General features: G+C 43.0%; 1 protein-coding gene across 2 annotated transcripts; it reads right to left on the bottom strand.

Annotated features, from left to right (window-relative positions):
• Window positions 1–515: 515 nt before the first annotated feature.
• LOC106575839 (ly6/PLAUR domain-containing protein 6) lies at window positions 516–21916 on the bottom strand. Of its 2 annotated transcripts, XR_014381006.1 has the most exons (6): window positions 21733–21916; window positions 10906–11073; window positions 4903–5001; window positions 4006–4136; window positions 846–3269; window positions 516–802 (listed from the first exon to the last, which is right to left on the bottom strand). XR_014381006.1 is itself a non-coding variant. In XM_045699421.2 (5 exons), the coding sequence occupies exons 2-5, from the start codon at window positions 11021–11023 to the stop codon at window positions 3087–3089; spliced, it is 531 nt and encodes a 176-aa protein (XP_045555377.1). In that variant the 5' UTR covers window positions 11024–11073; window positions 21733–21916; the 3' UTR covers window positions 516–3086. The 2 variants fall into 2 exon arrangements, 1 of the variants encoding a protein (XP_045555377.1); XM_045699421.2 differs by having other exon boundaries at window positions 516–3269.
• Between the last annotated feature and the right edge of the window lie 5674 nt (window positions 21917–27590).

Below are 27590 nucleotides of genomic sequence, written 5' to 3'. Positions count from 1 at the left end.
GCTAAACACTGATTTGAGAAGGACTGATGGGTTTGGTTTGGAGCTGTGACCATCCAGTCTGTCGGCCAGAATCAGATAAAGAAAGTCCTTTAAAATGAACACCTCTGCAGCTTAACATAATCTCCTTCACAAGGCTTTTAAACTACACCTCCTGGACGCAGAGGGTCTGAGAAAGACATTACCTTTTTACTTCCTGGAGAGGAAAGCAGAGAGGCAAGAGAAAGAGAGGGGTGTTAGAATGGTCCTTTTTTACTGCACCTCTAAGCTCCAAACCTCGTATTTCTGCCTAATGTTACCTTAACTGTGAAACTTTACCGCAGTCTGACTCCACACGCCTCATGCGGCATCTAAAATATCTTGCATTCCACAAAATGCACTATCTGGTTATGTGGATACTGTTTATACTGTAGAAACAACATGTTCAGGCAAACAATACATTTAATGGTGAACACTATACCAAACCGGGACGGGCCTCCCCGGTGTAATACATTTAATGGTGAACACTGTATACCAAACCTGGTGCAATACATTTAATGGTGAACACTGTATACCAAACCTGGCGTAATACATTTAATGGTGAAGACAATGTATACCAAACCTGGTGTAATACATTTAATGGTGAACACTGTATACCAAACCTGGTGTAATACATTTAATGGTGAACACAATGTATACCAAACCTGGTGTAATACATTTAATGGTGAACACTGTATACCAAACCTGGTGTAATACATTTAATGGTGAACATAATGTATACCAAACCTGGTGTAATACATTTAATTGTGAACAATGTATACCAAACCTGGTGTAATACATTTAATTGGTGAACACAGTGTATACCAAACCTGGTGTAATACATTTAATTGTGAACATAATGTATACCAAACCTGGTGTAATACATTTAATTGTGAACAATGTATACCAAACCTGGTGTAATACATTTAATTGTGAACAATGTATACCAAACCTGGTATATGGGATCTGTACAGGATGTTTAGACCATCATCCTAAAGACAACATGCTAATCAATAAGTGCCAACCTTTCTATTGGACAGAACTGTAAGAAATACAGAAACATGTTACAACATTGTAGTGTTATGGTTGACGTCATATCTTCCACAGCCAGCGCCAGATAGCCAATGGGTTGAGAGGAAATGATCAGTCATCAGTCTCATGTGTATGGTGGGCACACAGCCTAAATCAACCAACCACAAGACTCCAGGAACAAAAACACTGCACTGCAACCTAGTTCACGTTTCATTCTACCTGAATCTAATGTTAACTACAGGTATTTAACAATTGTTAAATGTATTATACAAAATAAATACTATGTACATATATCACATACTGCACATAGAATCCAGTAAATATAACAGAACTTCTTAGGATGAGCCAAAATCTAGAAGATTCCATCAATACCGTCTCGGTTAAAAAAGAGGAAAAATGTAATAAATTAAACAACTTAATAAAATTATAACACCAAATATCTGGTGATCAAATTTTAGATATACTTCCTCTACCATGCAGAAGGAGTGTTAGATGTCATAGACTGTTGGATAGCATGACGCTGATGACGGTAGGAGTGTTAATGTCATAGACTGTTAGATAGCATGACGCTGATGACGGTAGGAGTGTTAGATGTCATAGACTGTTGGATAGCATGACGCTGATGACGGTAGGAGTGTTAGATGTCATAGACTGTTAGATAGCATGACGCTGATGACGGTAGGAGTGTTAATGTCATAGACTGTTAGATAGCATGACGCTGATGACAGTAGGAGTGTTAGATAGCATGACGCTGATGACGGTAGGAGTGTTAGATGTCATAGACTGTTGGATAGCATGATGCTGATGACGGTAGGAGTGTTAATGTCATAGACTGTTAGATAGCATGACGCTGATGACGGTAGGAGTGTTGGATAGCATGACGCTGATGACGGTAGGAGTGTTAATGTCATAGACTGTTGGATAGCATGACGCTGATGACGGTAGGAGTGTTAATGTCATAGACTGTTAGATAGCATGACGCTGATGACGGTAGGAGTGTTAGATAGCATGACGCTGATGACGGTAGGAGTGTTAATGTCATAGACTGTTGGATAGCATGACGCTGATGACGGTAGGAGTGTTAATGTCATAGACTGTTGGATAGCATGACGCTGATGACGGTAGGAGTGTTAATGTCATAGACTGTTAGATAGCATGACGCTGATGACAGTAGGAGTGTTAGCATGACGCTGATGACGGTAGGAGTGTTAGATGTCATAGACTGTTGGATAGCATGATGCTGATGACGGTAGGAGTGTTAATGTCATAGACTGTTAGATAGCATGACGCTGATGACGGTAGGAGTGTTAGATAGCATGACGCTGATGACGGTAGGAGTGTTAATGTCATAGACTGTTGGATAGCATGACGCTGATGACGGTAGGAGTGTTAATGTCATAGACTGTTAGATAGCATGATGCTGATGACGGTAGGAGTGTTAGATAGCATGACGCTGATGACGGTAGGAGTGTTAGATGTCATAGACTGTTGGACAGCATGACGCTGATGACGGTAGGAGTGTTAGATAGCATGACGCTGATGACGGTAGGAGTGTTAGATAGCATGACGCTGATGACGGTAGGAGTGTTAGATGTCATAGACTGTTAGACAGCATGACGCTGATGACGGTAGGAGTGTTAGATAGCATGACGCTGATGACGGTAGGAGTGTTAATGTCATGGACTGTTGGATAGCATGACGCTGATGACGGTAGGAGTGTTAGATGTCATAGACTGTTGGACAGCATGACGCTGATGACGGTAGGAGTGTTAATGTCATAGACTGTTGGATAGCATGACGCTGATGACGGTAGGAGTGTTAATGTCATAGACTGTTGGACAGCATGACGCTGATGACGGTAGGAGTGTTAGATAGCATGACGCTGATGACGGTAGGAGTGTTAGATGTCATAGACTGTTGGATAGCATGACGCTGATGATGGTAGGAGTGTTAGATAGCATGACGCTGATGACGGTAGGAGTGTTAGATGTCATAGACTGTTGGATAGCATGACGCTGATGACGGTAGGATTGTTAATGTCATAGACTGTTGGAAAGCATGACGCTGATGACGGTAGAGCTCAGACAGCCAGTGAGCAGCCAGTAGTGTGTGAGTAGACCGTTACTGCTGTGGAGGAGAGAGGTGGTGGAAAAGATGGCATCTGTCTTGTTTCTTGGCAACTGCATGTTACAGATGTTTCCTTCACAGCAAACAGTGCAGACCTGGAATCAGGAATAGAGATAGAATCACTTTTATTCACCTAGTACATTAACACATACACAGAATTTGAATAGGTGAAATGGTGCTTCCAGCAAAAAACTAAATATACAGACAGACTACAGACAGAACACATACAAACTACAGACAGAACACAAACAAACTACAGACAGTCCACAAACAGAACACAGACAGTCAACAGACAGACTACAGACAGAACACAGACCAACTACAGACAGTCCACAAACAGAACACAGACAGAGGAATTTCCAGAAAGAGATTGAAATAACAACTGCTGAGAAGAGACCAGATTCTTATCCAAGTGAGATCATTGTAAACCAGGGCCTGGGGTTACCATGACAGTGTGGTAAATCACACCAGACACCACAGAGCAGAGAGCCACATTCTGAACTGCAAATATTACTAATAAAAGTTCAAATATCATCTTTCTTTCCATACATGCTGGGGCACAGGGTAGCCTAGTGGTTAGAGTGTTGGACTAATAACTGAATGGTTGCAAGATCAAATCCCACAGCTGACAAGGTACAAATCTGTCCTTCTGACCCTGAACAAGGCAGTTAACCCACTGTTCCTAGGTTGTCATTGAAAATAAGAATTTGTTCTTACCTGACTTGCCTAGTTAAATAAAGGTAAAATATAATAAAAATGTGTGTCCCCATTGTAAGTTAAATGTACTTGTAGGAGTTATGTTATTCAAAGGAAAGAGGCTTCTTTAATGACCTTGTATCCTTCATGGTTGTCCTGGGTGCAGCCTGTAGACAGACAGTGGACCAGGGCCACGCAGCGTTTGGTCACAGACACAGTGTTCCCCTGGACGTCCATCACATGGAGGGTGTAGCAGTACCTGGTCTCTGTCAGACACACAGACACTGTCCTTAAAGGTGCAATCTCCAATATTTACAGCTGAGAGATGGATCCATTTCTCCAGCGCTAAATGTCAGGGCTGCTTAGCTTTATATATTGTCAAACTTGATCTAACATTTAGACACTATGGAATCCTGAGAAATAACGGGCCAATGAGCAATAAGTTGAACGATGATAAAAACACATCACTTTCACATTATTGTATGTCAGTTAATGTAAACGCTAATGTAGCTTACTTTTCAACAGCAATGTAATTCATTTCCATGAATATCATGTGTTAACAATCTACTTCTTACTGAAGTGAACGGTAACACTGAAAGAGACTGAGGGTTCAGATGTATTCCAGTGATTTAAACCAATCCTCACGTTTCATGTGATAAACTACCCTTTATCATTTGTTTATAACTCAAAGAATGTGCTTTTTAGATCAAATCTTTAAGGCAACAAATAACTTCACAATGATTTCAGACATTTAGTAGACAACCATATATCTATATAAAAGAAGAGAGCCTGTGGAGTTATACAACCTGCCAATTCAATTTCTTAAATAAACATGTCCAGCTTAAGTGAAATACACTGTGTTAAAGATACAGAGACCAGCAAAGAAAACATTGATAACCCTTCATTTTACAGCCTGGTATTTTCCTCTAATTTATATTTCTGCTCTGGACGGAGTCGAGAGGGTCTTAAAACAGGGTTTGATGATAGATACAGAGCAGGCTGTAAATACCAGAAATACCTTACTGTAATTACCTCGTGGGCAGTATACGTCCGGAGCCCAGCGATTGCATTCGTAGTTGTCTGGTGCATCTTTACATGTGAAGCACTTGAACCCTCCAGGATGAGGTGTGGCTGTGGATACAAGAGGAGACAAGCACACGTCTATTATTCACCATCTAGATTTAATCACATATTTTTAGTAGATTTAATAACATGTCCCAAAATGAAAAAACACTTCCCTGAATCAATACATTGTCATTACTCAATGAGCTATAGAAGAAATGCAAATTGTACAATTGACTCCTAATTGTGAGTTCTTTCAGTCCTCAGTGCTACAGCGATATGTAGTCCTCAGAGCTACAGCGATATGTAGTCCTCAGCGCTACAGCGATATGTAGTCCTCAGAGCTACAGCGATATGTAGTCCTCAGCGCTACAGCGATATGTAGTCCTCAGAGCTACAGCGATATGTAGTCCTCAGAGCTACAGCGATATGTAGTCCTCAGAGCTACAGCGATATATAGTCCTCAGCGCTACAGCGATATGTAGTCCTCAGAGCTACAGCGATATGTAGTCCTCAGAGCTACAGCGATATGTAGTCCTCAGCGCTACAGCGATATGTAGTCCTCAGAGCTACAGCAATGTGTAGTCCTCAGCGCTACAGTGATATGTAGTCCTCAGCGCTACAGCGATATGTAGTCCTCAGAGCTACAGCGATATGTAGTCCTCAGCGCTACAGCGATATGTTGTCCTCAGAGCTACAGCGATATGTAGCGATATGTAGTCCTCAGCGCTACAGCGATATGTAGTCCTCAGCGCTACAGTAAACAAAAGATTGATGTAGCTGCTACAAAGCAGAGAGCGACATACATTTAGACCTACAGTACATACAGCGACATTTAGACCTACAGTAGCATACAGCGACATTTAACTACAGTACATTCAGGAGCATTTACACTACAGTACATTCAGGACATTTAACTACAGTAGCATACATGACATTTAACTACAGTACATACAGGACATTTAACTACAGTACATACAGGACATTTAACTACAGTACATACAGGACATTTAACTACAGTACATTCAGGACATTTAACTACATTCACACTGTGTGTCTTTGTTAAGTGTTATATTATGAGAGGACAATACAGTTTGAATTGAATTAATGAACCATCAGTTCAACCGTCTAGATTCTAGAATAGAATGGTCTCTAAACTTTGCATGGAGACCATCTGCCGTGATCAAACAGTAGGCTTGTTTAGTTTGTTCAATTGGCAACCATTATGTTAATACTAAGAACACTGGGAATCAGGCCTCCCATTGGATATTGGGCCTCCCATTGGATATTGTGCATCCCAAATGGCACCCTATTCCCTATATAGTGCACTAATTTTGATCATGGCCAATGGGGTAGTAGTGCACTATAAAGGGAATGACGTACCATTTGGGGCAGAGCATAAGACAGCTACAGGTCTCAGGGTCATCCAAACTTCACTCAAAGAACAAAAGTCTGCCTGCCTGCCTGTTACACACACACACACACACACACACACACACACACACACACACACACACACACCCTCTAATCCACCCTCCATACCCCAAGCCCCCAGGGCTGGTCAAGGTCATCCTATCCCCCTGTACAAGCCGGGCGTGGGTCCAAACAGACACGCATTTCTTGGGGAATTCAGCTCAGATATCCCTATGAAATTAACAACCATAAACCTGATATAGGAGCTCTTGGCTTATCAGATGTTGAAGGCAGATTGTGCCAAGAGAGCTGAGGTAAAATACATTAGATGAGATTTCAGTGTTTGACTGCAGGGAGATGTAGAGGAGGGGGAGGGGAACCATTAGGGGTCTGACCTCGTACGTTCCTGCCTCTTAGAGCTACTGTGCGTTTCCATATTTCTCACACGGCGGTGAGCGCAGTTCTCACTGTGGACCAGTATACTGTACTGTAGTCTGAGGAACTGAAGGCTGAGGGACAGAATGCGTCTCAGTTTCACAGAGAGAAAGGGGTGGAAAACAGGAAGTCACATCTGGAAACTCGCACACATCTCACTGATACCTAACACCGCAGATGTAGTAAGCCAGAGAGACTGTGTCACACAGTGGTACATATTCTGAGTGGATGAGGAAGATGTCTCTACACTGGCATTGTGGATGAATATTGTTTTATTATAATCTCTTCAAGATATGGAAAGTACCTTCAAAGATGAAGGCAGGGTGGAGAGAGGCCTGACTGTGGCCATTAACAGCTGTGGCCATGTCACCTTTGTCTGGGGATCAGAGCAGGGGCGGCATGCCCCTCAAAGATCTGAGGGGGCACAAAGTATGTGAAAAGTGCTGAACCTTTCTATTCTCATAGGTTATACAGATCGTAAGTTAAAGATAAAGATTTTTGTTAAGAGTATTATTATATAGGGCTTCCGAGTGGCGCAGCGATCTAAGGCACTGCATCTCAGTGCAAGAGGTGTCACTAGAGTCCTTGGTTCGAATCCAGGCTGTATCACATCCGACCGTGATTGGGAGTCCCATAGGGCCCAGCATCGTCCAGGTTTGGCAGGGGTAGGCCGTCATTGTAAATAAGAATTTGTTCTTAACTGACTTGCCTAGTTAAAGGTTCAATTTAAATATTATTTATCGATTGACTATGACTTTTTAAATCACCCAGCAGTGCTATCTGCAGAGCTAGCTCCAAATGTTTCAATTCTTCAGCCATTCCTGAACCTGCGACCAAAAACAAGCTACATATGGACAGTACCAAAACAAATGAGCTAATGATTCTGTCTCTTCGCAGCAAAATCTGCAGAGCTGGGATGGTTGTATCCCACATATAGATAAAATGTTATTGGTTGCAAGAATTTTGTATCATAATCTAAGTTTTGAATCCAGCGTTGTTTTGTGAATCAGTTTATAAACCATGTGCCATGGAATCGGTACATTGAAATCTCTCCCCAACTATTTTGCAATCTATATGGAACAGCTGTCCATTTTTTGGTCCTTAAATAAAACTGGTATACTTTTTTATTTATCACAATTGTCTTTAACCAATGTTGGTCTTTAACGCAGGGCTGACAGACAAGTTCCTTACTTTCTCCCAATTCCACTTGCCTCTTCCATTTTTGCGGTAATGCTGCAATTAGTTGGTTGTAATTTTGAGTAGAGCAGGCATATATTTTTGTTAGCTGCGTGTGTGACAACTCCACCAGTCCTATTTATGATATCATTTACAAAGATTATACCGTTTTGGGGGGGGGGGCGTTATTTCTCCCCAAAAATATCTTTTTTTTTTTATCAATTACAATATTTAAGTTTAACCTTAATATTTGTTGTCATATTTGTCATATCTGTCTTTTCTGGGGGATTAAACTGAAATTGAAACAAACTTTCTATAGCTTGTTTTATAAATAGCTGTAGCGGGGTGCGTAATTGGCGGCAGAGAAGTCAGGCGCAGGAGAGCAGAACTGGGTAATAACCGGAGATTTATTAAGCAAAACCAACGGCATCCAGAAGAATAAGATAAATGGGCACAAAAATAACCCGTTGTGCGCTCACGGGGAACGTGCACAAACACTACAATAAACAATCCCACACAAAGACATGGGGGGAACAGAGGGTTAAATACACAACAAGTAATTGAGGGAATTGAAACCAGGTGTGAGGAAAAACAAGACAAAACACATGGAAAATGAAAAATGGATCAATGATGGCTAGAAGACCGGCGACACCGATCGCCGAACGCCGCTCGAACAAGGAGAGGACCCGACTTCGCCGGAAGTCGAGACAGTACCCCCCCCCCCCCGACGCGCGGCCCCAGCAGCGCGCCGACGCCGGCCTCGGGGACGACCCGGAGGGCGAGGCACAGGGCGATCCGGAAGAAGACGGTGGAACTGCCGCAGCATTGAAGGGTCCAACACGTCCTCCAACGGAACCCAGCACTTCTCCTCCGGACCGTACCCCTCCCACTCCACGAGGTACTGAAGACCCCTCGCCCGACGCCTCGAATCCAGTATAGAGCGAACGAAGTACGCCCCGACCCCCTCGATGTCCAGAGGGGGCGGAGGAACCTCCCGCACCTCAGACTCCTGGAGCAGGCCAACCACCACCGGCCTGAGGAGAGACACATGGAACGAGTGGTTAGTACGGTAATCGGGGGGAGCTGTAACCTATAACAAACCTCGTTCACTCTCCTCAGGACTTTAAATGGCCCCAGAAACCGCGGACCCAGCTTCCGACAGGGCAGGCGGAGGGGCAGGTTCCGGGGCGAGAGCCAGACCTGGTCCCCCAGTGTGAGCACCGGGGCCTCACTGCGGTGACGGTCTGCGCAGGATTTCTGGCGCAGCACAGCCCGCTGGAGGTGAACATGGGCGGCGTCCCATGTCTCCTCCGCGCGCCTGAACCAGTCGTCAACCGCAGGAGCCTCGGTCTGACTCTGATGCCAAGGCGTCAGAACCGGCTGGTACCCCAGAACGCACTGGAAGGGGGAGAGGTTAGTGGAGGAGTGGCGGAGCGAGTTCTGAGCCATCTCGGCCCAGGGCACGAACGCTGCCCACTCCCCCGGCCGATCCTGGCAATACGACCGCAGAAACCTGCCCACATCCTGGTTCACTCTATCCACCTGCCCATTACTCTCGGGATGAAACCCCGAGTTAAGGCTGATCGAGACCCCCAGACGTTCCATGAACGCCTTCCAGACCCTCGAAGTGAACTGGGGACCTCGATCAGACACTATATCCTCAGGCACCCCGTTGTGCCGGAAGACGTGCGTAAACAAGGCCTCCGCAGTCTGTAGGGCCTCCGCCACTCCTCCACTAACCTCTCCCCCTTCCAGTGTGTATTGGGGTATCAGCCGGTTCTGGCTCCTTGGCATCAGAGTCAGACCGAGGCTCCTGCGGTGGACGACTGGTTCCTGCGCGTGGAGGGGGCCCCGGCGTACTCCGTTCGTTCCATCCTGGATTCAAGGCGTCGGGCAGGGTGCCTTCAGTACCTCGTGGAGTGGGAGAGGTACGGCCCGGAGGAGAGGTGCTGAGTTCCGGTGGCGGATGTGTTGGACCCTGAACTGCTGCGGGAGTTCCACCGTTGCCGGCCGGATCGCCTTGCGCCTCGCCCTCCGGGTTGTCCCCGAGGCCAGTGTCGGCGCGCCGCTGGAGCCGCGCATCAAGGGGGGGTACTGTCACGACTTCCGGCGGTCGACGTCACCAGCTTTCTAGCCATCGCCGCTCCATTTTTTATTGTTCCACTTGTTTTGTCTTGTTCCCTGCACACCTGTTTTACATTCCCAATCACACTGCATGTATTTATTCCTCTGTTCCCCCCCATGTCTTTGTGTGAAATTGTTTGGTGTTACGTGTTTGAGGTTACGCGCCAGGCTGGTGTTTAATGATTTGTGTTTTTGCACGTAGTATGTTTATTTGGTATCTTTAGCTTTTGTAACTGTGTTTTGCGCTCTGCACTTTTGCTGTTGTGGCTGGAGGTTTTGACGCAGTTGCGCCCGTCTGCTGTTTTCTCCTGCCTCAATAAAGTGTGCGCCTGTTCACAACTCTCTGCTCTCCTGCACCTGACTTCGCAACCAGTACGCACCCAACACCTTGACAGGTGGAAGTCGTGACAATAGCGACTCTAATTTGATTGATAGCCTGAAATGGCTTCTTGGTATCTAGTTATGAGGTTTGGAGATTGGGAACCTATCTGGGCGAGCTAAAGACAACTTCATAAAAGAAGAACAAAAAAATGTATCATAATAATACAAATTACAATAATATATATTTAAAAAAACATTTACAGGACAAATCTGAGGGGGAACGTGCCCGTGTGCCCCCATAAGAACTCTGGATCCGAGGGTCATGGATGGATGCCCTTTGTCTTGGCTGTTATAATGGTCACATCACAGTATTGATGACTCATCTCAAAGGTCACTCAGAGACATTGCCAGCAGACTCAACCAGTAGAAAATAAAGGTAGGTATCAGACTCCATCTACTACAGTTTGATACAAAAATACATTTCCAATGCATGTGTATTCATACTTGATGGATGGAGGAGGATGATGTCCTTCAGAGTGAAGTCCCGTGATTGAGCCGCTTCCAGCCAATCAGCGATTAGCGTTAAAAGTAGGACCCAGGCTGCTGGCCAGGCCTCCATCATTGGCTGAGACCTTCCACATGCAGCTGTCTGATTGGTCAACGTCCAGGACACTGTTGAGGGAAATCAATCAGTGAATAAAATATTAAAGGTAAACATCCTCAGAGGTGGAGAGAGACAGCGACAGAGAGAAAGAAAGAGATGGATTGAGAGACATCGATCAGTACATCTGGAGTAGGTGATCAGTTATCTGAATCTCACTCATGCTGTTGTGTGTGCTGTGCTTTGCTTCATTAGCTAAATGTCATCCAGACCCCGACTCAGATGGCTTCCAGTAACTAACCCTATAGTGAATCCCATGAAGCTAGGATCACAGTCTACAGTAAGTGGAGTGATGACGGCTTTTCTCAGGTTGCTTGAATGGGGTAATGATTACTTTGAGGACCGACATATCATATCTATTAAATGTTATTAAAGCTGTTTTACTAATCTGTTACTAAATCATCTATTATAGTCTATAATCTATTAAATGCTATTAAAGCTGTATTACAAATCTGTTACTAAATAATCTATTATAGTCTATATCTATCTATTAAAGTTATTAAAGCTGTATTCATAATCTGTTACTAAATCATCTATTATAGTCTCTATCTATTAAATGTTATTAAAGCTGTATTCATAATCTGTTACTAAATCTTCTATTATACTCTATCTATCTGTTAAATGTTATTAAAGCTGTATTACTAATCTGTTACTAAATCATCTATTATAGTCTATATCTGATCTGTTAAATATTATTAAAGCTGTATTACAAATCTGTTACTAAATCATCTATTATAGTCTATATCTATCTATTAAATATTATTAAAGCTGTATTAATAATCTGTTACTAAATCATCTATTATGGTCTATATCTATTAAATATTATTAAAGCTGTATTCATAATCTGTTACTAAATCAGCTATTATAGTCTATATCTATCTATTAAATATTATTAAAGCTGTATTACAAATCTGTTACTAAATCATCTATTATAGTCTATATCTATCTGTTAAATATGATTAAAGCTGTATTACAAATCTGTTACTAAATCATCTATTATAGTCTATATCTATCTATTAAATATTATTAAAGCTGTATTACAAATCTGTTACTAAATCATCTATTATAGTCTATATCTATCTATTAAATATTATTAAAGCTGTGTTACTAAATCATCTATTATAGTCTATATATGACTGTTCAATATTATTAAAGCTGTATTACAAATCTGTTACTAAATCATCTATTATAGTCTATATCTATCTATTAAATATTATTAAAGCTGTATTACTAATCTGTTACTAAATCATCTATTATAGTCTATATATGATCTGTTAAATATTATTAAAGCTGTATCACAAATCTGTTACTAAATCATCTATTATGAGTCTATATCTATCTATTAAATATGATTAAAGCTGTATTAATAATCTGTTACTAAATCATCTATTATGGTCTATATCTATCTATTAAATATTATTAAAGCTGTATTACATAATCTGTTACTAAATCATCTATTATAGTCTATATCTATCTATTAAATATTATTAAAGCTGTATTAATAATCTGTTACTAAATCATCTATTATAGTCTACAACTACTAACTATCCCTATTCCCCTCCCATTGAAAACACAAAGCATTGTAACTGAACAAATGGTTATGGCAGTAAGAGAGCTCCAGGTCAGGCTCCTGGCCCCCACCGGTCACACAGTGACCCAGAGAGGATGGCTCAGTCATGGGGAAGTCATGTTAAGTAAGCCAAAGCTCTACAGCTAAATAACCAAAGTCAGATTAGCTGATGTTAATGTTGTTAATCTCTGACTCTGTAAAGCAATAAGAGGAGCTGGACAAAAAGAAGACCAACTAGATTAGAGATGGAATGTCCGTTTAGTTTTCCTACGTTATACAGCCTGACTACCAGCCCAGGCCAGAGAGGACAATGGTAGGTCTGCCTGGAGGGAGACTGGTGGCTGCCCCACTAAAGACCATCTTTACTTCCATACCAGTGAGCCTGGTAAATGGGACCAGTACCCATGACAAAGCCCCTGATGCTGGACTCTCTATGGGTTCAGACCAGGGCCAGATGACCAGCCTCCTCTCCTCCTCCATGACTCTGGATGCACAGACTCAACTTGGTTCTACAAGGTATGGGCCAATGGCAGGGGTTCAATTACTCAATCCCGGGTAGAGAACAATACTGATAAGATTGGAATTTTACACCTTGCAGAGATAAGATATTGATGGACTTTATTAATCCACATTCTGCCGAAAACAGAAACTTTTTTTGCACTATAACAAAGCCCTCTGTCACGTTCGCCATCTTCAAACTCCCGATCATAAATAAACCAAGGCGCAGCGTGCATGGAATTCAACATCTTTTAATGAAGATGAAACTCTCCAAACAACAAAACAGGAGAAAAACTAAACGTGACGTTCTGGGCTGCTCACAGGCAGCTACACAAAAACAAGATCCCACAATCACAGGTGGGAAAAGGGCTGCCTAAGTATGATTCCCAATCAGAGACAACGATAGACAGCTGCCTCTGATTAGGAACCATACTCAGCCAAAAACAAAGAAATAAACAACATAGAATGCCCACCCCACATCACACCCTGACCTAACAAATAGAGGAATAAAACGTCTCTCTAAGGTCAGGACGTGACACCCTCCTTTACCTCCATTTAAAGCCAGGTAATGTGAGGAATTTTTTTTTAAATAATCAATTTATTCACACAATTTACTTTGCTAAGTAGTCTTATCCCATATCAGAAAGCGAATCAATATTCATTGATTGAACTTCAAACAAACTCCCCAATCTCTAATAAGAAGCCTTGGCGTGCATCATTATTCAATAAAGTATCTTGAATAAAGCCCACTGGCAAAAAGCTAGAGGATGACCAGGTCTAGCCAGCCTTGGCTTGAACATGAAGTCACATTTATAAGAGTAGCTAGATTTTTAAGAGATCAGATGGCTTCCATTCTGGATCCTTTAATTCCACTTCAATTGGCGGTTGACGACCGTACGGTTGTATTTTTGCCTGCTGCCCTTCATGACGACCGTACGGTTGTATTTTTGCCTGCTGCCCTTCATGACGACCGTACGGTTGTATTTTTGCCTGCTGCCCTTCATAACGACCGTACGGTTGTATTTTTGCCTGCTGCCCTTCATGACGACTGTATGGTTGTAAATGTTTGTTTTCTTATAATTTCTCACAGTTTCTTATAAATGCTTTAATATAATATGTCTGTGGTCTATAGAGATACTGTTATAATTTGTACTTCAATAACGCTCTAATTATGTATAAATATATTTATGTGCAATCTTCATGAGATACACAGCAGACAATCTAATCCAAACTAAAAGATAAGTATGATATATTTACTCTATATTTATTCGTATCAGATTGATGCACATATAATTCTAAGCACATTATATAGCTTCCATTCAAGTCTTTCTTTTCAAAGCATGTCAACTAGAATACATTGAGACAGGAATTTCAAACCTTCCTCCTTCCTCTCAACCCTTCTGCCAGAGCTGGAGCAATAAACAGATCTGTCACCAACACTTTACTACCTGCATGCCAGTGGAGGCTGAGGGGAGTACGGCTCATAATAATGGCTGGAACGGGTCAATGGAATGGCATCAAACACCTGGAAACCGTGTGTTTGATGTATTTGATAACATTCCACCTATTCCGCTCCAGTCATTACCACGAGCCCGTCCTCCCCAATTAAGGTGCCACCAACCCCCTGTGCTGCATGCATTCTTTTGGAAATGAAAGCTGTGGTTTGTTTTAGCATATAAAGTAATATTGTATTTTATTTTGATTAGATTCAAGGGCAGATTTACACTGGATTGATGGCAGGAAATGGTTTCAATTAAATCCTTCCTCTAAGATGAGACCTGCATAGAAACCACATGCGTTCTCTCTCATCATTATATCTCTCTCAATTTCTTTCTCCATTTCCATCGCTCTCTCTTTCTCTGCATTCCACTGGCCACTGGCCAGTAATCACTTGCCCAGGTGGAAGGTCAGGCAGGCAATGAGAAAGAAAGACAGAGAGAGAGAGTGTAATGTTTACTGTTCATTTTTATTGTTTATTTCACTTTTGTTTATTATCTAGTTCACTTGCTTTGGCAATGTAAACATGTGTTTCCCATGCCAATAAAGCCCTTAAATTGAATTGAATTGCGAGAGAGTGAGAGAGAGAAAGAGAGAGAGTGAGAGAAAGAGAGAGAGAGAGAGAGAGGGGGGAGAAAGAGAGAAAGAGAGAGAGAGGGGGAGAAAGAGAGAGAGGGAGAAAGAGAGAGAGGGAGAGAGAGGGAGAAAGAAAGAGAGAGAGAGAGAGAGAGATGCAGTTATCTACAGTGATTGTGCCACAGAGCAGCATAACAGTGCCTGTCTCACCTGAATCATTCACACAGCTCCCAAACACACTTCACACACACACACTGCACTGGACAGACAAACCTGAACAAGACAGACAGAACTGGACAAGACAGAACTGAAACTGATGAAGGCCGAGAGGCAGATAAACAAACATTTATTAATTTACTGGCAAGCACAGTGCAGTGTGAAGGTTTTCTTTTCTATCCACAGTAGAGTGGCAAAATAAATGTTTTCTGACTTCCTCAACAAAGTTCCCTGAAACAGGAGTCCTGTCCTCCTGTACTAGGGCCAGGTGGAAAGGTGATCCTGAACCAGGACTCCTGTCCTCCTGTACTAGAGCCAGGTGGAAAGGTGATCCTGAACCAGGACTCCTGTCCTCCTGTACTAGGGCCAGGTCAGAAAGGTGATCCTGAACCAGGACTCCTGTCCTCCTGTACTAGAGCCAGGTGGAAAGGTGATCCTGAACCAGGACTCCTGTCCTCCTGTACTAGGGCCAGGTCAGAAAGGTGATCCTGAACCAGGACTCCTGTCCTCCTGTACTAGAGCCAGGTGGAAAGGTGATCCTGAACCAGGACTCCTGTCCTCCTGTACTAGGGCCAGGTGGGAAAGGTGATCCTGAACCAGGACTCCTGTCCTCCTGTACTAGGGCCAGGTGGAAAGGTGATCCTGAACCAGGACTCCTGTCCTCCTGTACTAGGGCCAGGTCAGAAAGGTGATCCTGAACCAGGACTCCTGTCCTCCTGTACTAGGGCCAGGTCAGAAAGGTGATCCTGAACCAGGACTCCTGTCCTCCTGTCCTCCTGTCCTCGGGCCAGGTCAGAAAGGTGATCCTGAACCAGGACTCCTGTCCTCCTGTCCTCGGGCCAGGTCAGAAAGGTGATCCTGAACCAGGACTCCTGTCCTCCTGTACTAGAGCCAGGTGGAAAGGTGATCCTGAACCAGGACTCCTGTCCTCCTGTACTAGGGCCAGGTCAGAAAGGTGATCCTGAACCAGGACTCCTGTCCTCCTGTACTAGGGCCAGGTGGAAAGGTGATCCTGAACCAGGACTCCTGTCCTCCTGTACTAGGGCCAGGTCAGAAAGGTGATCCTGAACCAGGACTCCTGTCCTCCTGTACTAGGGCCAGGTCAGAAAGGTGATCCTGAACCAGGACTCCTGTCCTCCTGTACTAGGGCCAGGTCAGAAAGGTGATCCTGAACCAGGACTCCTGTCCTCCTGTACTAGGGCCAGGTCAGAAAGGTGATCCTGAACCAGGACTCCTGTCCTCCTGTACTAGGGCCAGGTCAGAAAGGTGATCCTGAACCAGGACTCCTGTCCTCCTGTCCTCCTGTACTAGGGCCAGGTCAGAAAGGTGATCCTGAACCAGGACTCCTGTCCTCCTGTACTAGGGCCAGGTCAGAAAGGTGATCCTGAACCAGGACTCCTGTCCTCCTGTACTAGGGCCAGGTGGAAAGGTGATCCTGAACCAGGACTCCTGTCCTCCTGTACTAGGGCCAGGTGGAAAGGTGATCCTGAACCAGGACTCCTGTCCTCCTGTACTAGGGCCAGGTCAGAAAGGTGATCCTGAACCAGGACTCCTGTCCTCCTGTACTAGGGCCAGGTGGAAAGGTGATCCTGAACCAGGACTCCTGTCCTCCTGTACTAGGGCCAGGTCAGAAAGGTGATCCTGAACCAGGACTCCTGTCCTCCTGTACTAGGGCCAGGTCAGAAAGGTGATCCTGAACCAGGACTCCTGTCCTCCTGTACTAGGGCCAGGTGGGAAAGGTGATCCTGAACCAGGACTCCTGTCCTCCTGTACTAGGGCCAGGTCAGAAAGGTGATCCTGAACCAGGACTCCTGTCCTCCTGTACTAGGGCCAGGTCAGAAAGGTGATCCTGAACCAGGACTCCTGTCCTCCTGTCCTCCTGTCCTCGGGCCAGGTCAGAAAGGTGATCCTGAACCAGGACTCCTGTCCTCCTGTACTAGGGCCAGGTCGGAAAGGTGATCCTGAACCAGGACTCCTGTCCTCCTGTCCTCGGGCCAGGTCAGAAAGGTGATCCTGAACCAGGACTCCTGTCCTCCTGTACTAGGGCCAGGTCAGAAAGGTGATCCTGAACCAGGACTCCTGTCCTCCTGTCCTCGGGCCAGGTCAGAAAGGTGATCCTGAACCAGGCAACGTGATATTCCAGGTCAAACAGGGAACAACAATCCTATGTGAATGACTGGGGTTCTTCCCTTCACAACAGTACAGAGGCACAGAGAGAGACGCTAATACCTTCTGTTGTGTTCAGGGATCCACAAGAACTAGTCAGACCAAATGTTGGTGTAGTAGTATGATTCTCTCTATGATGTCATTTATCTCTGTGGGATACTACAACACTGAGTAAGAAGCTAAGAGACTTCTGAACCACTGTAGTCAGCCGACAGAGGATTATACATTAGACATGGGCCTCTATCTATGAGAATCTTGTTAGTCCCAAGTAGCTCAGCCGGTAGAGCATAGGGCTTGGAAAGCCAGAGTTGTGGGTTTGATTCCCATGGGGGACCAGTAGGAATATCTATGCACTCCCTACTGTAAGTCATTCTGGATAAGATATGATGAAAATGACTAAAAAGAGGCTCGGGTTTGTTAAGATAAATTATACCTTAATCCTAAATGACAACAACAGCTTAACTATTGGCCCTGAAGAGACAGCAACTCAGTCTAAGTGTAGTGCTGATCTGGAAGATGATAATAACCTGGTCAAAAGGAATTTCCCTCAGGTCACATAGCATATGTCTCATGTAACAAAATCATTGGTTTTGGATTCCAAAGAAAGACTGGTCGCAATTAAGCTTTAAATCAAAATCCATTCCATTAGAATTCAAGATGGAATCGTGCGTAGAGCACAGATTGCTGGACCACTTTGAGGTGTTGTAAGTCAACTGTAAGGTCTCTTAACCCTCTGGTAACTCCATAGACAGGGCCGTATTGTGGGAGTAGATATGGTGGTTATACAGAGGGCAGGCTGGGTTAAGAACCTGCTGCTGTTCGTTGTACAGGAAGTCACTCACTGTACAATACACTATTAGAAAAAAAGGAGCTTTCTAGAACCTTAAAGGGTTCTTTGGCTGTCCTCATAGGAGAACCCTTTGAAGAACCCCTTTTTAGTTGCAGGTAGAACCCTTTTGGGTTCCAAGTAGAACCCTTTTGGTTCCATGTAGAACAGGTTCTACCTGTAACCAAAAAGGGTTATCCTATGGGGACAGCCGAAGAACCCTTTTGGAACCCTTTTTTCTAAGTGTACTCTATGTTTCAATGGACTGAAGGCCATACTGTACCTCTATGTGCCTGGTCTCTGGGACTGACTGCTAGAGAAGTAGCAGGACTGGCACAGAGAAATGTATGGCGGAGGCGTTGTGCCCTTCAGTGTCACTGTGGAACGTCAAGAGGCTGTCTGGGAGGCTGCTGGCGATATGGTGCTAGTTGTTGAGATATGGTCTACTCTCCAAGAGCTCCGGACATCCTGTTGGTTCTATTACTGTACCATCCTGCCCTTTATCATGACGTAGAACATTCCTTTATGATGGCGTAGAACATTCCTTTATGATGCTTTATGATGACCTAGAACATTCCTTTATGATGACCTAGAACATTCCTTTATGATAACCTAGAACATTCCTTTATGATGCCCTAGAACATTCTTTATGATGCTTTATGATGACCTAGAACATTCCTTTATGATGCCAAGCTGATTTAGGGCTCTATTCAATCAGATCCGCTTTAGCCTACATCCACATAGTGGTTGTTTTGTCAGATCCACAAGTGGTTCCTGGCATTATACATAAAGTGGGCATTGCCATTGGCTGCACGGAGTCGGATTAAGAGAAATCCCATGCAGCCTTGTTTGAACACTGGAATGTGAGATGTAATCTACACCTTGATTAGGCTGATAGAAATCCTCATATTGATTAATGATTTTAAATTTGAGATATAGCCTACACTTTCTCATTCTACCTCTTCCCCTCCTGTATTTATTTATTTAGCTCCTTTGCACCCTAGTATTTCTACTTTGCACACTCATCTACTGTCAAATCTACCATTCCAGTGTTTTACTTGCTATATTGTATTTACTTCGCCACCATGGCCTATTTATTGCCTTTACCTCCCTTATCTCACCTCATTTGCTCACATCGTATATAGACTTATATTTCTACTGTATTATTGACTGTATGTTTGTTTTACTCCATGTGTAACTCTGTGTTGTTATATGTGTCGAACTGCTTTGCTTTATCTTGGCCAGGTCGCAATTGTAAATGAGAACTTGTTCTCAACTTGCCTACCTGGTTAAATAAAGGTGAAATAAATAAAATATAATTCTGAACTTCTACTGTGAGTGGGATGGGTGTGGCTTTGTGACAATGATCAAGAGTAGCTGCTCACCGATTTGACACCTCCGACACCGCCAAAACATCAGCTATGCGGGTGTCGGCTATCGCCGGTTAATGCTTGATCTGATTGAATCTAGGCCTTAATGCTGGGTGCTGAGATTGGTGTAGACAGGCAGACAGGTGGTGTGAGGCTATGAAGTAATGAATGGACCAGCGGGACGGATTGACACACAGCAGGCTCTGGACCTCTGGGCCTCTGGACCTCTGGGCCTCTGGACCTCTGGACCTCTGGCTGCCTGGAGTCACAGACTTTGATTCTCTACTTCTCCCTCATCTCTTCTTCCTGCCCCTGTGGTTCCACTACTTCCATCTCTAATTAAGTGATTTGTAAGAGAGAGGCCCGCTTTGGACTACAGGGGCCAGAGGCTGTCCCTCCCCAGGTAGGGTGCTGTACAAATGGAATTTCTGTTGCATGGCCTTTACGTGAAAAGGGAGAGCGAGAGAGAGCAAGAGAGGGGGAGAGGAGAGACCACTGACTTCTGCATATTAAGGAAAGGAGGCATCTAAAAAAAATCTAAATTACAAGACTCACAACAGCCACACTCACACCCCGTTCCACACTCTCACACACAGACAGACTGCCTCTGTGATGGCCAGCCAGCCACACAAATAGACATGTTTTTACTTGAGTGAGTTTAAAAGGAATTCCGACAAACAACTTGTTTAGAATGCTTCCCAATACCTATTTATTTTAAAGTTATAGCATGACGCATGATACATCTTTTTAAGTAGTTGGGAAAATACAGACTGGAATTGAAGATAAATTGAGAACACATGCAGATGTATTTCTAGGAGAGGCCAGACAGACTTCCTGAGAAAATGCCAAATACACTGCATTCGGAAAGTATTCCGACCACTTTACTTTTTCCACATTTTATTACATTACAGCCGTATTCCAAAATGGATTCAATCGTTTTTTCCCCCATCATCAATCTGCACACAATACCCCATAATCACAAAGCAAAAACAGGATTTAAAAAATGTTTGCAACAGAAAAAAATCTGACAGTGGGCTGCAGGAACATGTGTGTACAGTGATGTCAGTGTGAGGGCTCTGCACACCTGGACAGTAGTAATTCTACAGTATGGTTCTAGTGAACCTGCTGATGGTAGAAGCCTCAGGGCAGCCTGCTGTGTTTGAAACCCTGTCATTCCTACAGCCATAATAACACCACTTAACACTGTAGTGTACCTCACTTGTTTAATGTAGGCCTACCACACAGCTGTAGAAGAGTGCTTCCCATCCCGGCCTAGCCCTTCCACATATCTGACCGATTTTAGCGCTAGCAAACCTGATTTAGCTACAATATAATAAAATACAACAATATGGCCAACTGTTAAATCTGGAGAGAAGAATTCCTGCTGTCTCTGCTCAGTGTGTCGATTGTCTTTCATGGTGCTGAGGCAGCTATAAGTAAATTTACACTCAGTGGATTATTTATGGGCTAGGCGCATATGGCAGCACTGCACTGGCATTGCAGTTCCTAAACCTGTGCCATGCACCTGCTAACGTTACTACTTTAAGTATTCCCTAAATCAGTCTGACAGCTCTGCAATCTCATCCCCTTTGAATGGGGATCACTTAAAATAATGGAATGCTCACAATTCGTAATCTGCTGAATTTGAGAAAACTCAGTTTGAAATAGTTTAAAACGAGATAGAGAGCTAATCGTATTTTATATAGTACAGAGACCACTGTAGGTAAAACGTACAGTTTCCAAACAACTCACATTTGACTAGTAATCAACTAAAACGCGCACTGATTTGTCTGTTGGAAATATAGACAGGTAGGAAGCATGCAGATAAGAATAGTTGTTTTTGTGGATCACAGCTGTTTTTACGTCTCATATCTCATTTCATTGTGCACAGTGTTCAACCTAAGGAATCATTTAGAAAAACTGCACCGCAATCTCTGAAAACAACACTTACCCAAATAAAACGCCTCCCGAACTTCGTGGGTAAATCAACTGAAGAATATTCCACTTGTTATTCTAGATAAACACTACATTCGGGCTCAGAATTGGATGTGTAGCCCGATAGAATCGACATACTGCTGAGAACGAATGCCGCTCTTTTCGTCCTCTTGCAGCTTCGGGAGTTTCTGTAGGCGTGTATTATGCGTAACCATTGGAACGTCAGTGCAAGACAGATGCAGGGGGATTGGGAAGATGTGAGGTCTTCACTTTATCCATCCCATATCCATTGTGTTAATCTACACATATGGTACATGGACTATTGTCAAGACATGGCAAATGAAAATGTTTTTCAATATCAATATTTTGACTTTTAAGAGCTAAAATGGTTATTACAATTTTGACTATGCTATTTGTTATTAATTAACTGTTACACATATTATAAAATCACTCCAATAAAATTAAGAGGCTAGAATGGAAACATATTTGTAATTTATTAAACTGTTTTACACAAACCTAAATCAGTTCCACATAATCACTGTCCTCTTGTGGGGATAACTCTTTAGGAGCAACACCCAATAAATATACTATTAGCTGGCTCTTTGAAGTCTGTTATAAGGGGTTTAGATTCCACTAGGGACGGACAGACCACACATGGTGCCTCTTGATCTCTTTCCACTAGCAACATTTAACACCACAAGTTGAATAGCTTTATGAACTTGCTGATTGCTGATTGTGTGTGACAAAATATTCCTTTCCCCAGTGGAAAAACTCTCAGTGACATGCATTCATTTACCAAATACATAAATCCTTCAAGAACAGACCTAGAGATGAAGCCTACATAAAGTCTGAACATAAACTAGGTTTACATAGAAATAGATTGGCATGGGTTGTAAGAGTTTCCACTTTCTGGAAACTGAACACATATAAAAAATAGCAGCTAGCCATGATTGCTGTGTTATTTGCTGTGAAACCTGAAGGATTTATCAACCCATCAAGACAGTGTGTTGAGAGAGTGACTGACTCTGGCCCTGACTGTGCAGAGGTTCACCTTCACAAACTGCCGCAGCTGTTAGCTGGTGTTGGAAATACACCCTTTCATTTGCGTTCTGTCTGTGTCGGTGTGCTCAACATTTCAACATGATGTAAGACAAGAAAGGAGATTTCAGTGTCCTTACTTGAATGGTCTCTGGATTAATGCCAGTGATATTAGATGAATGTTTAGTCTGTGAATGCCCTTTCATCTGACTGTACACAGACTTACTGAATTCCTCTTAGCATACATAAGTAAAAGGTCAGCTTGATGTTACTCTGAAAACATTTCTATTCAATACATTTGTATTTTATTTATACATTTTAAACAGCACATAAACATAGACAGGATCATGTGAAAAGAGAAAGTAAGAGAGGAGAGAGAGAATTCCGACCAAGAATTCACAAAATGGGACAAACACCAAATTGAGAGAGTGCATGCAGAATTCTGCAAAAATATCCTCTGTGTACAACGTAAAACACCAAATAATACCTGCAGATTAATTATCAAAATCTAGAAAAATAGCTGTTAAATTCTACAACCACCTAAAAGGAAGTGATTCCCAAACCTTCCATAACAAGGCCATCACCTACAGAGCAATGAACCTGGAGAAGAGTCCCCTAAGCAAGCTGGTCCTGGGGCTCTGTTCACAAACACAAACACACACCACAGAGCCCCAGGACAGCAACACAATTAGACCCAACCAAATCATGAGAAAACAAAAAGATAATTACTTGACACATTGGAAATAATTTTTGGGGCCCTTAACAGAGAGTACACAGTGGCAGAATACCTGACCACCGTGACTGACCCAAACTTAAGGAAATCTTTGACTATGTACAGACTCCCAAATGTATGATAATATTAGAGACACATATTTCCCTAAAATTACACAGACCCACAAAGAATTAGAAAACAAATTCAATTTTGATAAACTCCCATATCTATTGGATGAAATATCACAGTGTGACATCACAGCAGCAAGATTTGTGACCTGTTGCCACAAGAAAAGGTCAACCAGTGAAGAACAAACACCATTGTAAATACAACCCATATTTATGTTTATTTATTTTCCCTTTTGTAACTATTTGCACATCATTATAACACTGTATATAGACATAATATGACATTTGAAATGTCTTTATTCTTTTGGAACTTTTGTGAGTGTAATGTTTACTGTTAATTTTGTATTGTTTATTATCTTGCTTTGGCAATGTAAGCATATGTTTCCTATGCCAATAAAGCCTCTTAAATTGAAAATTGAAAATTGAAATTGAGAGAGGAGAGAGAGGAGAGAGAGGAGAGAGAGAGAGAGGAGAGAGAGAGAGAGAGAGAGAAAGAAAGAAAGAAAGAAAGAAAGAAAGAAAGAAAGAAAGAAAGAAAGAAAGAAAGAAAGAAAGAAAGAAAGAAAGAAAGAAAGAAAGAAAGAAAGAAAGAAAGAAAAGGGAGTTGATAAAATGATGACTTCTTCGTTGGTTCCTAGAGGGCATCATTACAATCAAACATTCCTGAGGATACCATGGTTAACTGGGTTGGATTCATTCCTGAGGATACCATGGTTAACTGGGTTGGATTCATTCCTGAGGATACCATGGTTAACTGGGTTGGATTCATTCCTGAGGATACCATGGTTAACTGGGTTGGATTCATTCCTGAGGATACCATGGTTAACTGGGTTGGATTCAAACAACATAGTGTGACTGACCATCCATTACAAAGCTGTTGCGAAGAATCCACAGGATACATAAACGTGATGGATACTAGGACAAAGGACAGAATGACCCATGTAATGTCAGCCAAGCCTAGTGAACCTTTTCAGTGAGGAGTCCAGCCAAGCCTAGTGAACCTTTTCAGTGAGGAGTCCAGCCAAGCCTAGTGAACCTTTTCAGTGAGGAGTCCAGCCAAGCCTAGTGAACCTTTTCAGTGAGGAGTCCAGCCAAGCCTAGTGAACCTTTTCAGTGAGGAATCCAGCCAAGCCTAGTGAACCTTTTCAGTGAGGAATCCAGCCAAGCCTAGTGAACCTTTTCAGTGAGGAGTCCAGCCAAGCCTAGTGAACCTTTTCAGTGAGGAATCCAGCCAAGCCTAGTGAACCTTTTCAGTGAGGAGTCCAGCCAAGCCTAGTGAACCTTTTCAGTGAGGAGTCCAGCCAAGCCTAGTGAACCTTTTCAGTGAGGAGTCCAGCCAAGCCTAGTGAACCTTTTCAGTGAGGAGCCAGCCAAGCCTAGTGAACCTTTTCAGTGAGGTATCTTTTCAGAAGGACCAAAAGTGAACAGGGACTCTATGGGGTATGAGTTATACATGGTATCAAGGGAAACCTCTGTCCTGCAGCACCGTCTGTCCTAAACATGTTATAAACCTCTGTCCTGCATTACGGTCTGTCCTAAACATGTTATAAACCTCTGTCCTGCATCACGGTCTGTCCTAAACATGTTATAAACCTCTGTCCTGCATTACGGTCTGTCCTAAACATGTTATAAACCTCTGTCCTGCAGAACCGTCTGTCCTAAACATGTTATAAACCTCTGTCCTGCATCACGGTCTGTCCTAAACATGTTATAAACCTCTGTCCTGCATCACGGTCTGTCCTAAACATGTTATAAACCTCTGTCCTGCATCACGGTCTGTCCTAAACATGTTATAAACCTCTGTCCTGCATCACGGTCTGTCCTAAACATGTTATAAACCTCTGTCCTGCATCACGGTCTGTCCTAAACATGTTTAAACCTCTGTTCTGCAGCACTGTTTGTTCTAAACATGTTAGAAACATTACAGTCTATCAATTATGTATTAACACATTTTAATGTTTCAACAATGTTTACATGAACTTGAGGAAATGATGTCATCTAATATGTAAATACTGTAAATTCTCTTGATTAATTCTAATCGTATCAACCTGTTACAACTGGATTCAGTGATGTCATATGTAGAGACAGGCTATCTAGTATTGTAGGTCCCCCCTTTAAAGCATACATCTTTACACCTGACAGCCGTGGTCCCTGCGGCTGCTACTATAGCTTATCATAATACTATTTACCAGGTTTACTGTCCTAAATGATATAGCAGTGTTGTGATATTGGACATCAAAAGGAGGTCAGCTGCTCTGCATGGTTGAATATGTTGTCTTCTGCTGCCTACTCAAACAAACTGTATGTGTGTGTTACAGTGTGCATGTGTGTGAGCTGTCTGTCTGTCTGTCTGTCTGTCTGTCTGTCTGTCTGTCTGTCTGTCTGTCTGTCTGTCTGTCTGTCTGTCTGTCTGTCTGTCTGTCTGTCTGTCTGTCTGTCTGTCTGTCTGTCTGTCTGTCTGTCTGTCAGTCAGCCTGGGTGGTCTGTGACCCTGTGATGACATTTTGTCTCATCTGTGACCTACTCTATGGTGTCTCAGAAGGCTATTCTTACTTCCTACCCTGGCCTGACATGCACCGATCCCTCAGAGGCCTGTCATCAGCAGCAACACAGTGGCAGGCAGAGTCAGTCATTCTACCATCCACTCGTGTTACCTTTTCAAGTTTAACTTCCATGTGTAATGAATATATTGGAAAACTTACTCATTCACTGACTGCACAGAGAGACTATCCGCCCACTGAACTTGAAGATGACTATCTGACACAATAATTCATCTCGGTTACCCAGAAGTACTTCTGTGGGGAATATAGTTAAAGGAGCAATATGCAGGAATCGCTCCACCATTTCCTGGTTTGTAAAGTTCTTATAGTTCTCCTGATATCAGTTTATGTGCCAAATCAAGCAGTAGTAGATCTTTAACCTAAATTATTGTATTTTCAGCTGTTTGAAGCTGGTGTACAAAACCGAAAGTAAAAGACGAAAAAATGGAACTTAAGCACGGGAAGCATAGAAATAGCATACATCTACCTGTCACGCCCTGACCTAGGAGAACAGTTTTTTCTCTGTTTAGTTAGGTCGGGGTGTGATGGGGGTGTGCCTTCTATGTTTTTGTTTCTATGTTTTGGCCGGGTATGGTTTCCAATCAGAGGCAGCTGTCTATCGTTGTCTCTGATTGGAAGCCATACTTAGGCAGCCTTTTCCCACTTGGTTTTCGTAGGTAGTTGTTTTCTGTTTCGTTTGTGTAACCTGGCAGAACTGTTGGCTGTTGTTTATTTGTCTAAGTGTTCGATTTCATTAAAATTCAAGATGAGCACTCAACACGCTGCGCCTTGGTCCCCCCTATACGACGCCCGTTACACTACCGCTTCTTAGACTTGCTTTCAATGAGAATGACAGATCTATAACTCACAATTCTATGTGAATTTGGTCAGGTCGACCCAAAAAGTTACATACTGCAGCTTTAACAATTGTGCAAAGGAAGGAAGCAACGTCTCCTCCCTCGCAAACGGAAACTCGGCCATACCCCTCCCTTCTGCTAATTTCACCTGTGTTTATCACAGCCAAAAAGCACATTTTTGTTATCATACATTGTTATGATACAGACAATTATGACTTTGTGACTGTGGTATCTAGTGGAAAAATTGTATTATCCGCACATGGGGTTGAAAATCACAGCACCAGTTTAAGCACCGCCAATCGCCCAATCCTGATTCGTCCAAATAATCAACAACAAAAACCCCAAACCAGGAACTACTGCTGCTTGAAATCACATAATTCTATGCAGGCCATGACAGATTCTCGCCTTTTTATGTCCATGAGAATTTTCCCACAATAATTTTTATTTATTATTTAACCTTTATTTAACTAGACAAGTCAGTTAAGAACAAATTCTACCCCGGCCAAATCCGGACAACACTGGGCCAATTGTGCGTCGCTGTATGGGACTCCCAATCACGCCTGGATTCAAACCAGGGACTGTAGTGACACGTCTTGCGC

The sequence above is a fragment of the Salmo salar genome, chromosome 16, assembly GCF_965601325.2.
Source record: "Salmo salar chromosome 16, fSalSal1, whole genome shotgun sequence".
In the NCBI taxonomy this organism is placed as follows: Eukaryota; Metazoa; Chordata; class Actinopteri; order Salmoniformes; family Salmonidae; genus Salmo; species Salmo salar.
The sequence above is the reverse complement of the archived record's forward strand: the minus strand, read 5'-3'. Positions and strand labels throughout refer to the sequence as shown.

Excerpts from the sequence above, each read along its gene's own strand:
- LOC106575839 (XM_045699421.2), bottom strand. The coding sequence starts at position 11,023 with ATGATGGAGGCCTGGCCAGCAGCCTGGGTCCTACTTTTAACGCTAATC. Across the intron at positions 4,137-4,902 it reads GGACGTATACTGCCCACGAG|AGACCAGGTACTGCTACACC; the intron begins GTAATTACAGTA and ends TGTGTCTGACAG. Across the intron at positions 3,270-4,005 it reads ACAACCATGAAGGATACAAG|GTCTGCACTGTTTGCTGTGA; the intron begins GTCATTAAAGAA and ends TCCTGATTCCAG.